The 15,928-nt window shown below is 43.8% G+C and overlaps 1 protein-coding gene across 12 annotated transcripts in view; it reads left to right on the top strand.

Moving 5' to 3' along the window:
- Positions 1–15,928, top strand: part of GBF1 (golgi brefeldin A resistant guanine nucleotide exchange factor 1) — a 180,719-nt gene that overhangs the window by 109,768 nt on the left and 55,023 nt on the right. For 7 of the 12 annotated variants that reach the window (XM_073352952.1, XM_073352958.1, XM_073352948.1 and 4 more), the window contains exons 5-9: positions 5,978–6,096; positions 6,734–6,842; positions 7,242–7,302; positions 12,275–12,329; positions 13,641–13,739. In XM_073352952.1, coding sequence (XP_073209053.1) covers positions 5,978–6,096; positions 6,734–6,842; positions 7,242–7,302; positions 12,275–12,329; positions 13,641–13,739 — 443 coding nt within the window. The remainder of the gene's footprint in view (positions 1–5,977; positions 6,097–6,733; positions 6,843–7,241; positions 7,303–12,274; positions 12,330–13,640; positions 13,740–15,928) is intronic. The other 5 variants (XM_073352959.1, XM_073352955.1, XM_073352954.1 and 2 more) reach the window with 2 other exon arrangements.

Raw genomic sequence — 15,928 nt, 5'->3', positions numbered from 1 at the left:
ACCAAAGGTCCATCTAGCCCAGTATCCTGTCTCCTGACAGTGGCCAATGCCAGGTGCCCCAGAGGGAATGATTGGAACAGGTAATCATGGTTAAAAAAAAAACAAAAAACCCAAAAAACAGGTAAAATGATTACGTATCTCTCATGCATGTAGTTTCATAGAAATAGTCAGCATTACAAAATATTGTCATGGGTTGTCTTCTGCTTTGAAGTAAACACTTCATCTTTGCTTGGACACTTACGTTCTGTAGGTACCATGGCAATTTTGTGCAGCAACAGGAAACCTTGTGACAATATTAACGTCAATTAAATTTATCTCCATTGTTTCCCAGTGCATTTGCATTTGGATTAGCTTTGATATTTCTACAGGACAACTAGCAACCGACTTCTTTGATAGGCACTGTAGAGAACATAAGGACAGCCATACTGGGTCAGACCAATAGTCCATCTAGCCCAGTATCCTGCCTTCCTACAGTGGCCAGTGCCAGGTGCTTCAGAGGGAACAGAACAGGCAATTATTGAGTGAACCAGAGCATGGGGTTGTGTCCTTGACCATCTTGGCTAATAGCCATTTATGGACCTATCATCCATGAATTTGTCATTCTTTTTTGAACGCATTCTTTTGGCCTTCGCAACGTACCCTGTTAATGAGTTCCACAGATTGACTGTGTGTTGTATGAAGAAGTACTTCCTTTTGTTTATTTTAAACCTGTTGCCTATTAATTTCATCAGATGAGCCCTGTTTCTTGTGTTATGAGATGGGGTAAATAACACTTCTCTATTCACTTTCTCCACACCAGTCTATCATATCCCCGCTTAGTAATCTCTTTTCTAAAATGAACAGTCAGTCTTTTAATCTCTCCTCATATAGAAGCTGTTCCATACCCCTAAATATTTTTGATTCCCTTCTCTGAAACTTTTCCAGTTGTGATGTATCTTTTCTGAGATGGGGCAACCAGAACTGCACGCACGATATTCAAGGTGTGGGCATACCATGAATTTCTGTAGTGGCATTATGAGATTGTCTGTTTTATTATCTATCCCTTTCCTAATGGGTCCTAATATTCTGTTAGCTTTTTTGAGTGTCTCTGCACATTGAATGGATGTTTTTAGAGAACTATCCATAATGACTCCAAGATCTTTCTTGAGTGGTAACAGCAAATTTAGACCCCAGTCTTCTTGTATGTATAGTTAGGATTATGTTTTTCAAAGTGCATTACTTTGTGCTTATCAGTATTTAATTTCATGTGCCATTTTGTTGCCCCATCACCCAGTTTAGTGAGATCCGTTACTTTGGACTTAATTATCTTGAGTAATTTTGTATTGTTGGCAAATTTTTGCCATCTCACTGTTTATCCCTATTTCCATATCATATGGAATATGTTAAACAGCACTGGTCACAGTACTGATCCTTGCGGGAACCTGCTATTTATCTCTCTTCACTGTAAAAACTGAAAATTTATTCCTACGCTTTGTTTTTATCTTTTAACCAGTTACTGATCTATGAGATGACCTTCCCTCTTATTCCATGACTGCTTACTTTGCTTAAGAGCCTTTGGTGTGGGACCTTGTCAAAGGCTCTCTGATAGTCCAAGTTCACTGTGTCCACTGGATCACCCTTGTCCAAGTGTGTGTTGACCCTCTCAAAGAATTCTAATAGATTAGTGAGGCATGGTTTTCCTTTACAAAAGCCATGTTGACTCTTCCCGAACGTATTGTGTCTGATCTTTATTATAGTGTCAACCAATTTGCCTGGTACTGAAGTTAGGCTTACTGGCCTGTAATTGCCAGGATTGCCTCTGGAGCCTTTTTAAAAAATCGGTTTCACATTCGCTGTCCTTCTGTCATTTATTTCAGAGGCTGATTTAAGTGATAGGTTACATACTACAGTTAGTAGTTCTGAATTAACTCAAATATGAAATTACAGAACTCTTGGGTGAATACCATCTGGTTCTGGTGACTTATTACTGTTTTAATTTATCTATTTGTCCAAAAACTTCTCTATTGACACTCAGTCTGGAACAGTTCCTCAGATTTGTCGCCTGAAAAGAATGGCTGAGGTGTGGGAACCTCCCACACATCCTTTGTGGTGAAGACCAATGCAAAGAATTCATTTAGTTTCTTTGCAATGGCCTTGTGTTCCTTAAGTGCTCCTTTAGCACTGTGATCATCCAGTGGCCCCACTGTTTGGCAGGCTTCCTTCTTCTGATATACTTTAAAAAAAAATTGCTGTTAGTTTTTGTCTTTTGGTACTTTAAAAATTCTTTTTTGGCCTGCCTAATTATACTTTAGCACTTGACTTTCCAGAATTTATGCTCCTTTCTATTTTCCTCAGTAGGCTTTGACTTCCAATTTTTAAAGGATCCCCCATTATTACTGTTTTTTCTGTTTTTGTAGCCTCTCTAATCTCTCTGAGCATTTCACAATCACCATCCTGGTCAGGTGGTCAGTAGTATATTCCTACTGATATACTCTTATTATTCAAGAACGGAATTTCTCTCTCTCTCTCTCTCTCTCTCTGTCTGTGTATATATATATATAGATAGATATAGAAATTATGGTACAGTTTGATTCATTTAAGATTTTTACTATATTTGACTCTATGCTTTCTTTCACATGTAGTGCCACTCCCCGACCAGCGTGGCCTGCTCTGTCATTCCTATATATTCTGTACCCTGGTATTACAATTTTCCATTGATTATCATCATTCCACCAAGTTTCTGTGATGCCTATTATAATTCTAATTTAATACCAGGCACTCAAGTTGACCCATCTTAGTACTTAGATTTCTAGCATTTGTATACAAGCATTTATTAAATTTGTCAGTATTTAGTTGTCTACCTTAGTGTGATGTAACTGAATGGGATTTTTTCATTTGACTGTTTCTCTTCGGTTCCTGCCTGTACTTTAACTTCTATCCTCTCCTCTTCACAAGGGTAATAGTCTATCTCCTTTTAATAAATCCTCCCCGAAGGCATGTCCGTGTCCAAGGCATGTGCTCCTCTGCGCCTGTGGGCTTTCTCCCAGCTCTTAGTTTTAAAATTGCTTTACAACCTATTTCATTTTACATGCCAGTAGTCTGGTTCCGTTTTGCTTTAGATGGAGCCCATCCTTCCTATATAAGCTTCACCTTTCCCACAAAGTTCTCCAGTTCCTAATGAACCAAAATCCTTCCTCCGAACACCACCATTTCATCCATGCACTGAGATTCTGTAGTTCTGCCTGTCTAACTGGCCCTGTGCATGGAACGGGAAGCATTTCAGAGAATGCTACCAGGGAGATCCTTTCTTCTCTTACCTAGCAACCTGAATTTGGCCTCCAAAACCTCTCTCCTACCTTTCCCTACCTCACTGGTACCAACATGTACCATGACCACCGGCTCCTTTGCAGCACTTCACAAAACGTACCTAGATGTCTTGAGCAGTCCTTTACCTTCAGTCAAGGCTTGCAGTGAATTTGAAAAGCATATTCTCTACTTTTCCCTTTGAAATGTATTTGCTTTGCTGCGATCACCATACATGTCATAGACTTCAGAAGGTCCATAGCAGCTTTCTAGATTTCCACTTCTAAAACAAATTTTCACTCTCAACATCACTGAGCTCAGCATGTGTATAGGTACGGTCTGGATTTTCACCAGTTTAGCTCTACCTTTAGCACCACAGGGTAGCCACTCATTGAATTTGTATGCTGCAGTAGAGATCCATCTTGTATAGATTGAGAGAGAATAAATACCTCCTGCGGTAGTAGAATTGGTTTATATTGTGGTAAAAATAAGAATCCCCTTCCAGTTCTGACCCCATTCTTTTTAGTTTTATTTTCTGGTGTATACATCTGCTACTAAGAACTTGTACAGCAGTCTGACCAGTAATAAATGACTAGCTAATTAGTCCAAGTCTTGGGGAATGACTTCACTTCATGTTGTGGTATGACTATCTATAGGACAACATGTGGGAAGGCCTTTAAGCTTTTTTTCCTGTGTTCCTAACTCTCACATGCTGCATTGTCCCCTGAACCTTCTCATTTATTAAAATTAAAAAACACTGATTGTTCCTTTTTCTATCTTCTTCCTCAGTTGAAGTGATGAGAATAAATTATAGCAGCTGTACCTTGGGTACGCTACCTGTTTTTACAGCTAGTTTGATTTACTGTTCAAGTCACTTGGAAGTGCCTATCTTTGGTCCATTGCTATTTGTAGCTGCGGAAGAGCTTGCTTATTGAGAGGTTTGAAGCATATTTCCCCACTCCGATTATTTTACTTCCCTTAAAGCTCCTGCTGAGAGGACCCCTGAATTCCTCAAAAGAAGAGAGCCAGTAGTTAAAACTACAAGGTCACTTAACCCAGCTCAGTTAGTCTACACTAACACCACCACAGGTAGAGCTGAGCTGGTGATAGCAATGGTAGAAGACATGGTACATCCTAAGCAGTGAAATGTCTACTTTTAAGTCAGGCCGCCAGATAGAAACTATCATCTCTCTGACATTGAGGTCCATGTGCTGCCTTTTGCTACCAAGTGTCAGTGCTCAACTGGATGCCATTGACGTGGAGTCAGAAAAGACCAATCCAAATCTCTGACAGACTCTGATCAGTTTAATCAGACTTTATATAACGATGGGTTATATAAGTATTGCCCAAATATGTAAAAACAAACCCATCAGAGGAAGGCAAGATCTGCATAAGATAGGGATGCATGCGGTGTTGGTGGGCTACTGCCCCTCAGCCAGTAGTATCCATGCCTGATCCAGTGGCAGACTGCTCCATAGCATGATGCCATCCTTTGCCATTCGCGTAGCTGTGAGAAATGTTTCTTACCTGGTGGCTTTTCAGAACCTGCATAGGACTGTTGAGCCTGTTCTCCATGATTGGACATGGAGGGCATGGAACCCAACAAGGGCAGCTTTCTTTAATATGTAGACTTTAGCAGTTGAGGTGTGAACGCTACTAGAGCTGAAGAGCAAATCTGCTGCAGCTTCTCTGCCAAGTGCACAAGGCCCATTTGCTCCCAGGGCTCTTCTACCAGATATGTGTTTGCTGGAGTTCATGGAGCCCTGTCCCCAGTTAATGAGGTATTAACTAGTGTTTAGTTTGTCTCCTCTCTTTCCTAATGACTGTTTAGGTAAGATGGTAACAAGACTCTTGCTCAATGCAGCATTGTTTAAATGAGAATGAAATCAAAGCCAGAGGCAGCTTTCCCAAAGCCACTGAAATGTGGCACAAGATACGGTTACTGGCAACAATCCTGTCCAAAACTCCCTCTCAGCTGCACCCACGTTTGTAGATACAAGAGAATGAAATGGAGAGAGGGGCCTTGAGATACCAGAGCTGCAACCCTCCCACTTCAATCAATCATCAACCATGGTTCTGTCTGTCTACCCTTTTCCCCCTGGAAGAGCTGCTGGCCTATTTCTTCTCCCTCCCCTGCTCCTTGGGAGGGACCTTAGGCAGCAGAGGACAGCTTCCTTCACTATCTGGGAGAAACCCCAGGCAGGGACTCCTCTGCCTGTAGTAGAAGTGAGTTTACCAAATGGAAACTGGTTTCATATGTTGACATTTTTTCTCTCCCCAGTGTGATGCAGTTAACAGCTGATTCTGGTTAGGCCATGGGTGTTTGGGGAGTAGTCTTATAACTTACTAACAAAAACATGACCTACGAGGGGGGGCCATAACCAGCTTAATCACTTACTCCTCTGCCCTTTCCTTTGTCTGTTGGAACATAAGCTCTTTGCAAACATAAAAGGCAGTTCCTAACCCAAAGTGCTGTGTGTGCAATACTGAAAACGTATAACAATAAACAAATAGCCTATCCATGCTAATGGAAGCTGAGTGGACCCCACAGGGAGAGAAATTCACCCCGACCCACACAAAAAGACAGCAGATGTAAGTGAAGCAGCTCTGGGTCAGTGTCTCCGCACAGAGTCGACAGCGGCCTTTCCCTGTCAGTTTCCTTTTCCTGTCATGACTTCCTTGTTTTCTTGTGCAGATCCCAGCCATGAGGGCACAGCTGAGGGAATGGAGAACATGGCAGACGCCGTCACACATGCCCGATTTGTGGGCACGGATCCGGCGAGCGATGAGGTTGTCCTGATGAAAATCCTGCAGGTAAGTGGAGAGAAGTGGCAATTACCATAATGGCTGCTGCCTGGCACTGAGTGGATCTAGTTACATGGAGATGCGGGGGTGAGGGAGCAGTGTTTTGACTCTGCAGGAGCTTAGTGACAGACTTTATTTTTAAACAGATGGCTCATGTGCCTGTGGTAAAAGCTTTTCCAAATGAAAATAATTAAAAGCTTAAATGAATTGATTTTAAATAGAGTTCTTGATGTGATATAGCCTTGGTCCTAGCCTATGTGTTTTCCTCTCCAGTGGTGGGGAAAGCAAGGATGGGGAATCCAGCAGCTTCTTTGTTGGTAGCCGAGGGTTGTGGCGGGGGAGCGAAAGGAGTTACTCTGAGACCAGCCTAGAGTTTTATACCTCTTGGATCTGCATTTGGGCTAAGGAATCTAAGCAAACCCAAGTGTTGGGCAGCATGTGAGTTGCCAGGCCTGTGAGCACAGCCATCACTCTTGCTCTTCAGCTTTCCTGTCACTTTGAAGTGACTTCTGGAAACCCTCTTCCTTTCATTCATGGCAGTGATTCCTGGGTTCCAAGCAGACCTTTCCTGAGTTCCTCGACCCTGTCTCATTGTCCAGGTGAATGGCATTGGTGCTGCATTACATTTAAACTTTGCTTTTTGCAGGTTTTGAGGACCCTGCTGCTCACTCCAGTGGGAGCCCATCTCACCAATGAGTCCGTGTGCGAGATCATGCAGTCCTGCTTCCGTATATGCTTTGAAATGAGGCTCAGCGGTAGGTTTGTCCTTCATATTCCCATGGTGGTGGCTCCCAATAAATGGTTTGGGCTCTCCAGACCTCTGCATGTAGACCTAGTGCATGAAATCCATCTCGGGGAAGATGCTGAGTTTACAACATCACAAGCTTCCACAGCTTCATGGAAAGGTAGTCAGAGGTTCACTGCACAACTTCTTGCTCAGTGGCTCCTCTGTTTTTTTGTTTTTTTTCCCCAGCTCCATGGCGCCACCTTGTGAGTATGTGCCCATTTTGCAGCAAGGCAGAGTTGGAGCTGGTTTTAATAAATTTGCCATAATCCTCTGTAAACAAGGCTCGGAGGGGAGTCTGCTTGGAGAAGCCTCTTGATAATATCACACTGAGTAATGACACCTGTGTTATTTGTTTTTGTCTTCGCAGAGTTATTGAGAAAATCTGCAGAGCACACTCTGGTCGACATGGTGCAGCTGCTCTTCACAAGGTAAACCTGCTTGTGTTTGCCTCAGCATTGCTGAGATGGCCCTCTATGGACAGGAAGATTCCACACTTCCACTTAGGGGCCCACAGAAAATCCGTTTGATCGGACCATGATTTCAGGGTGGTGGGGAAGGGAGGGTTTGGTCCTTCTCGCTTGGGCTATCCCACCAAGACTGGAGGGGGGGTTAGGCCAAATTATATGGTTTAAGGTGCCCTTCAGGGACAGACAGACAACCAAACAAGAACTTCTAGTTAAGAAAAGGTTCTTTGGCCAGATAATGCAAATTCCACTCAAAAATCCAGAATCCATTTCAGTGCTTTAAAAATGTATAGTTCTCTTTAAAAATGTAATAGAAAGACTGTATTAAATAGACACATGCTTAATTCCAGCAGAGTGTTTCACCTCAGATGCTGAAAGGAATTTAAACTCCTTCAGGGTCACTTGGGGCAGTTTGTCATTTGGATGAATCTTGTGCCCTGACCAACACTGCCAAAGTGTTGAACTAGGATTCCCTCCTCTTCTGAAACTCCGTACTGAAATCATTTTTGTGAGCAATGCCTAAACTCCTCTTCCTGGCCAATGAAATAATTTTTAAAGCCTTTCTCTGGGTATTATACAAATATAGAGATCTGTTCAAAAGGAAGCAGTGCAGTAAGTTTGTTCTGAGAAATGCTGACTGGGGAATTCAGTGCCTCTGCTCTTTTCTCACCCCCCATCCCACCCCCCCCCACAGGCGCCCAGTTCCCACAAGCACATCCTTCCATCTTTCACATTCCCAGCCACTGCAACTGGCCTGGCTAGCCCCATCTCTGTCCCACATCTGAGGTGGAAGAAAAATTTAAGAGTTTAATGGGCTCAAATCAGTGGCACTGGATAATTTCCATCCCAGAATACTGAAGGAACTGGCACATGAAATTGCTAGTCCGGTAGCAAGGATTTTTAATGTATCTATTTAAAGGTAATGCGGTATGACTGAAGAGTTGCTAATGTCATTCATATATTTAAGAGAGAGAGAAAAAGTGATCTGGGCAATTAGATTTGTTAGTCTGACATCAGTAGCATTCCAGGCTTTAGAACAAATTGTGAAGGAAAAATAATTAAATTCATGGAGGCAAATGAGAAAGGGGAGGCAAAGCAACATGGGTTCACCAAACATAGATCATTGCAGGCTAACGTTATTTCTTTCTTTGAGAAAATAGCAGATTTTTTTATATAAGGACAGTGCAGTAGATCTAATATACTTGGACTTCAGTAAAACATTTGACGTGATACCATGTGGGAAATTATTAGTTAAATTAGAGAAGATGGGGACCAGTACAAGAATTGCAAGGTAGATAAGAAACTGGCTAAAGGGGAGAAAGGCAACAGGTTATGCAGACAGGTGAATTACCAGACTGGAGGGAAGTTACTAGTGAAGTTCCTCAAAGATCAGTCTTGGGACCAGTCTTTATTCAATATTTTTATTGATGACCTTGGCACAAAGTGTACGAGTCTGTATCATGAGCATATTTCATTAGCAAAGTTGGGAGGCATTATTGATGATCAATAAGATCTGGATTGGAATATTATACAGGAAGATCTGGTTGACCTTGAAGCCTGGAGTGACAGAAATGGGATTAAATTCAATAGTACACAAGTGAAAAGTCATGTATTTAGGGTCTAATAATAAGAATTTCTGCTGCAAGCTGGGGGCTCATCAGTTGGAAGCAACAGAGGAGGAAAGAGACTTGGGTGTGTGGGTTGATCACAGGATGAATATGAGCCACCAATATGACGTGACTGTGAAAAAAGCATGTTTCATGTTAAGTTGTATTGGCCAAGGCATTTCCAGTAGCAACAGAGAAGTATTAATGCCATTGTCAAAGGCACCTGTAAGACCTTATGTGGAATACTGTGTACAATTGTGGTCACCCATGTTCAAGAAAGATGAATTCAAACTGGAACAGGTGAAGAGGAGATAATAGGATGATCAGGAGAATGGAGGATCTATCTTATGAGAGGAGACTTGAAGATGTGTGCTTGTTTAGGCTAGAAAAAGAAGACTGGGGGGATATGATTGCTTTCTTAAATACATTCGGGGTAAATATCAGGGAGGTGAAGAGCTATTTAAGCTAAAGGACAATGTTGACACAAAAACAAATGGGTATAAACAGGCCATAAACAAATAAATAAAGGCTGGAAATTCTAAGGTTTCTAACCATCAGAGGGAGGAGTTTCTGGAACAGCCTCCCACTAGGAGTTGTGGGCGGATGATACTAAACTGGGAGGAGTGGTAGATACGCTGGAGGGGAGGGATAGGATACAGAAGGACCTAGACAAATTGGAGGATTGGGCCAAAAGAAATCTGATGAGGTTCAATAAGGATAAGTGCAGGGTCCTGCACTTAGGACGGAAGAATCCAATGCACCGCTACAGACTAGGGGCCGAATGGCTAGGCAGCAGTTCTGCGGAAAAGGACCTACGGGTGACAGTGGATGAGAAGCTGGATATGAGTCAGCAGTGTGCCCTTGTTGCCAAGAAGGCCAATGGCATTTTGGGATGTATAAGTAGGGGCATAGCGAGCAGATCGAGGGACGTGATCGTTCCCCTCTATTCGACATTGGTGAGGCCTCATCTGGAGTACTGTGTCCAGTTTTGGGCCCCACACTACAAGAAGGATGTGGATAAATTGGAGAGAGTCCAGCGAAGGGCAACAAAAATGGTTAGGGGTCTAGAACACATGACTTATGAGGAGAGGCTGAGGGAGCTGGGATTGTTTAGTCTGCAGAAGAGAAGAATGAGGGGGGATTTGATAGCTGCTTTCAACTACCTGAAAGGGGGTTCCAAAGAGGATGGCTCTAGACTGTTTTCAATGGTAGCAGATGACAGAACGAGGAGTAATGGTCTCAAGTTGCAGTGGGGGAGGTTTAGATTGGATATTAGGAAAAACTTCTTCATTATGAGGGTGATGAAACACTGGAATGTGTTACCTAGGGAGGTGGTAGAATCTCCTTCCTTAGAGGTTTTTAAGGTCAGGCTTGACAAAGCCCTGGCTGGGATGATTTAACTGGGAATTGGTCCTGCTTCGAGCAGGGGGTTGGACTAGATGACCTTCTGGGGTCCCTTCCAACCCTGATATTCTATGATTCTATGAGATTTTATTCACTTTAAGAGGGACAAGTTTTATGAGTGTGATTGTTTGACAGGGTTGCTTGTGATTGTGGGGGGCAGGGCTCACTCACAGCCCTTGGGCTCAATTCCAGTTTGTCTTACGTTTCTAAAAGCTCATGCTTCGGGGTTTCAGCTGGCCACCTGCAGGTGTCAGGAAGGGATTCCCTCTGACCATCCCCTCCATATATTCTGGATTTTTAAAATCTCCTTTCTCTGAAGCCTCTAGGATGGCCGTGGCTGGGAATGGGGTACTGGGGGGAGCTGTGAGGTAGACTGAGCATTTTCTTTCTTGTATGCTTGGCTGGCTGGTTCTTGCTCACATGCTAAGGGTCTAACTGTGGGGTCAGGAAGGAATTTCCTCCCAGGTCAGATTGGCAGTGACCTGGCAGAGGGGAGGGTTTTCCTTCGTCTGCAGTGTGTGGTGTGGGTCACTTGCCAGGATTCTCTGAGTATATCTCACTTAATTATTTCCCAGCCATTGTGGGTGCCTTGGGTACTGGAGCACCTTGGCCCTGCCTGGTCTCTACTTCTGGCACATAATAGTTTTGCCTGCTGTGGGCTGTAATACTTTGGTCTCATTCTAGTTGTTGGGTTTAACGTGCGGGTGCTGGCTGGTGTTCGTGTTGTATGATATATTGGATGGTCTTTTGGTCCCTTCTGCCTTGAAATATTAGTCAACTAGATTCTGGCCACGTAGATAATGCAAACACCCCTTGGTCTACGGGTCTTTGTGGCTAGGTTCAGAAGCAAGTGTATGATAAAGGAGCAATGATCACTGTATTGTTTTGACTTATTTGGCAGCTTGGCAGAGTTCTTCACAAATCCATATGCAGCTTCTTCTTTCCTTCCCCCTCCCAATTTAACTTGAAGATATCACCACCATGGCTAGTTCCTGAGAGCAGCTGAACTTGTATATACCTGTGGCAACCACTGGGGCACAAGTAGGGTGAGCACTGCCTCTGAGATGGTGGGCTTGCTCTGTTTGCCTTTCCTCTGGAATATTGCCTTGTCTGTTCCCCCTTGTGCAAAACTGGGGCACGGGCTTGCTGTCTCCCCAGCATGTGCAGGCCAGAAGTGTAAAGAAGCCAGATGAGGAGACAAGGTGTGTGGGTGGTAAAGATGTAAATGCTGTTTATTGCAGAGATCATTTGGGAGGACAGGTTTAAGCTGCCCATCTCCGCTGAGCTCTGACCTTCCCATTTACTCTACCCCCAATGAAGGGGCTGCTTAATGTGAGGCTTTCAGGCTGAGGGCTGGAAACGATAGCACTGGATTTCTGACTATATACTGTGCAATGTGGAGGATAACAAGGCTTCTCATGGTCCAGTGGGATAAGTTCAAAGTAATAACTGCTCTAAATTTGACTCAGCTGCTTCTAAGAGAAGAGAAACTGATGTGCAGTTCACTGGTGCTAGTAATATTGGGAGCCCAAGTGTAGGTGGTTCTCGATCTCCTGCTGCCATTTTCAGCCATGTGCTACTTGGACTTGCTCTGGACACGTTTAATCTGCAGTGCTGAAACTAGCAGCTGGAGCCAGAGAATTTGCTACATAAGTGCTCCTGAAGCAATTAACATCAGCATAGCTGTACCACTGTTAGCAGCAGTGGGGTGCTTTCTCCGAACATTCCCTAGTGTAGAGAAGGCTTTTCCCATAGCATCTTCTACAGCGGAAAGAAACTGGGAAAGGGCCACTTCCTGGAGAAGGTCTTGGGTCCAAAGTGGTCCTCCATCCTTGGTATTTGCAGCCAGATCTGAAGAGGGTGTTCTCTTCCTGCACCAATGCCCAGGAGGCCGTGTGCATTCCTGCTTGTTCTTTGTCTTTCAGATTGCCTCACTTTAAGGAAGAGCCTAAAAGCTATGTGGGGGCTAACATGAAGAAGGTAAGAGCCAGTACACTCCCTGCTGTCTCCTCCACCTCCTCTTGCTTGCTCACATCTCTCTTCTTTGCCTTCACATTCATAGTTACATTATTCCTGGAAATCTCTAGCTCACTGAAGAGAGCACTCTAAATAGCATAGGGCTGAATTCACCACTGGTGTAAATGGGCACAGCTTTATTGAACTCCGTGGAGTTGTGCTCACTTTTTTCCAGCAATGAATTTTGCCTGTGAATTATTGCCTGGGCAAGTCAGGCAGAGCTGTGGCAATAGCAAACAGCTGCTCCTCTTCTGGAACCCCTGCAGGCCCTGGGATCTGGTGGTGATGCCTTCCAAATATTTTACCCCTTTCTGACATCTCTTAACCTTCGTTTTCATCCTTCCCTTTCACAACATTTGCCTGTATTGCTTACCAGTTCATCTTGTTCCTGCTCCCCTGACCTAAAAAGGAAGCCTTCTTGAGGATAGGTGAGGCAGTGTGAAAACCTTGTAAAAATTCCCTAATGTTGACAAGGTTTCTTCAGGCTGCTCTTATGAAGAGGTAGGAAACTAGGAGAGACATGCTCCATGGTAGAAGTCTTGAGTTCAGAAGAGGGCTTCTATCTTTGGAAGAGGATGTTCCTTCTTCCCTCCACACCCTCTTGGAGGAGAAAGAGGACTGTGTAGGGCTCTGGGTTGTTACCTAGCACCATCTTGTGTGTGCAGCTGCCTTGCCAATGAGTGTTAAGCATCTGGATGCAGTAGGGTATATACCACAAGTGTGATCTCGCGTCTTTAAGAATGTAATATGTCTTTTCTTTCGTTCTGGATCTTTGACCTTTTAGAACTGCTCTTCTTAGACTGATGCTCTACATAGAGGTGTCCTGGGAAATCTGCTGCCAGTGTGCACTTATGAGGGATCTGAACCAGCAGGGGCTCTGGTACTTCCACGGCAGCTTATGGTGACACTGTTTTGTTGCATGTTTCCTTCTCTGATGAAAGGAAGCAACAGATTTTGTGCTGAGCATAAGATGGGACAGTGAGAACAGGGAAAGGTCAGAGCTGGTCTATGTGACACACTGCAAGTGCCACAGAATTCCTAATGCCCATATGCAGAAGCTGTAGCTTTCTGTAAGTAAATCCTCCCCCAAGCTTTCCAGTGATGGTTGCTCCCAGCTCATGAAGGCAGTGCTCTGCGTCCAGTCTTTGAAACATAGTCACCTTGTCCTGTCTGTCCACTGCATGCCACAATTCTCCCCTATAGTCTTGCAGGTTATTCTTTCTCTTTGGGTTTATTTTGCTTTGTTTAAACCATGCATTTGCCTGTCTTTCACAGATCTCTCCATGTCTCCTCAACAAACTGGAACTAAGTAGTGGGGAACAACTCAAAGCCCTGAACCAGTTAGAGAGGGTACTGCTCTTTAAGAACCTGAAGGTCTCTCTCTCCCTTCCTCCCTCCATCTCTCCTTCCTTCCTTTCCTTCTGCAAACACCACCTGGGATATAGTTATGTTGTGTGTAGCAAATCTCCCCGTATCCTTTTGACACAGCATGGCTTTTGGGAAGAATGCATGCAGTGGTTGCTTTGCAGTGTTGTGGATCTGCCTGGGGCAGGACCAGAAAGGAGAGAGCCTTGTTCTCACTGGATCATTAAATGTCTTGGTGAGTGGGATCTGGGACACTGTTGTGGAGGCTTCTGAAGGAAAGAAATGGGAGGGCACGGGCAAGGGATGAATCATCTCAGTGGCCAGTGAAAATAGAGAAGGAGCCTGTCGCCCACAGTCTAAGTAACTACTCAAAGACCAAGTCTTGCATGTCATTCTTGGGTGATGGCTACAGAAGCATGATGGAGGAGTCACTTGACAAGGACACAGTCAGACAACTCTGGTCTGCAGACTGAGACTGTAAGCGCCTTTACGTGGCATAGTGGTGGGGTGTTCATCTGCCACACAGACATTGAAGTGGGGCTGTGATGTATTGTCCATGTCTCTTTGGTACTGGTTTCACTGACTTTGGAATAGTGTTTGAGAGCCATATTTAATCTGTTCTAACATGGCCTTAGCTAAACCATTCTGCCCAGTGGGTGTGAATGGGGCCAAACAGGATTAAAAATGTCTTGGAAACCATACTTTCCACTAGAACAATATTTTTAAAAAGTATTTTAGATCCACAAATTGGGCCTGTCCGTATTGGCCCTACACAGTATTAGAAACCAGCTTAGCTTGAGCCATTTTTTGGCTTCCAAATTGAGTTCATAGACTAGTGTAGATTGAGCTTCTTTCACTGTCCCTATCTTCTTTTGCTCCTGATAGAGCAGAAATGAAAGTGCATAGGGGTCTTCAGCATGTCCTCATTTCTGTCTGTAGTCAGGACAGTTTGGAAAGATTATGGCTGGAGATCCTTCCATAAATGGGGTACTTATGCTGAGTTGCACAAGAATGGAAGTTAAGTGAATCCCCTTTCTTGCTGATAGATGGTACTGTAGTTGAACTTCCTGCTCTGAAGAAGAGAGAACGGAGACTGGTGTTTCTGGGTTTTCCCAGGGATGGGATAATGGGGAAAAGACCTTTAGTTAAATGTGTAAAACGATGTTTCCCCATCCAGTTCTATCAGGTCTGTGGGGGTGTGGAGGTGTGTGAGATGACTGATCCCATCAGTGTTTTTACTGGGGCAGGACTCAGATCAAGGGCTGCATTCTCTCTGCATGCTGTTGTCTTGAACGCCACTTGGTACGCTGACCAGTTCCATGCTGTATCTAGAATGAGCTCACGTGCTAGTCTTGTTGCTTTAGTTACTAATCATTGGCCCCTGCCCTTTTCTCTTGAGGCTTACAATATCTTGTGGAAAACCAAACGTGTACAGGTAAGGTGGCTTGTTGAATAATGGGCTCTCCCAGACCTCTTAGAGAAAGCTATAATTGTATGCCCCCACTTCTCTAACCCTCAGCTGGGATCTTACTGTCAAAGCCTGGGAGCTCAAAGGGGAGAGAGGGAGCCTCATGGCTCTGCTAGTTGCACTTTCTCTCCTTATGAAAGGAAAACTCCGTCTCACATTGATTTTTCTACCATGAGGCAATTTCCCCTCATTTTCCCAGACTGTAAACTGATGAGGGATGTGGCTGTGGAGGCAAAGCAGGAGGAGAGAGCAAGTTAGCAGGATGGAGAAACTTCCTGGTTATAACTAGATTTTGAAGGAACCCAAATGCAGAGGAATCCGTATAATTGGGACATCCTGGTAGATATTGTATTGATTGCACTGAATGTATCCAAAACAGCTGAAGCATGACTTGCAAATGGGAAAAAAAGGATTGTTCCTTTTTCCACATTTTTGCTCGTTTTTACTATAGAAATTCAGTTATGGGCTATTCTGAAGGACACTGGTTGACTGGGGAACTTGTGATATTATAACATCACAAGATGCTGAAAATTGAGCATTAGAGAGGGAAAGAAATGTTTAATTTCTGTTTAAAACCCAGTGTTCTAAAATTCTATTAAACAGTGGGCAGAAAGGAAATTTTAACGTTTCAACACCCATTATTTAAGGTGCCAGGTGGAATAATACATATGCTTTTGAATACTCTTCTCCCCCCGCACCCCACCAAAAAAAAAAAAAAAAGTTGAAAAAA

This window comes from Lepidochelys kempii, chromosome 7 (genome assembly GCF_965140285.1).
Source record: "Lepidochelys kempii isolate rLepKem1 chromosome 7, rLepKem1.hap1, whole genome shotgun sequence".
NCBI lineage: Eukaryota > Metazoa > Chordata > Testudines > Cheloniidae > Lepidochelys > Lepidochelys kempii.
The sequence above is the reverse complement of the archived record's forward strand: the minus strand, read 5'-3'. Positions and strand labels throughout refer to the sequence as shown.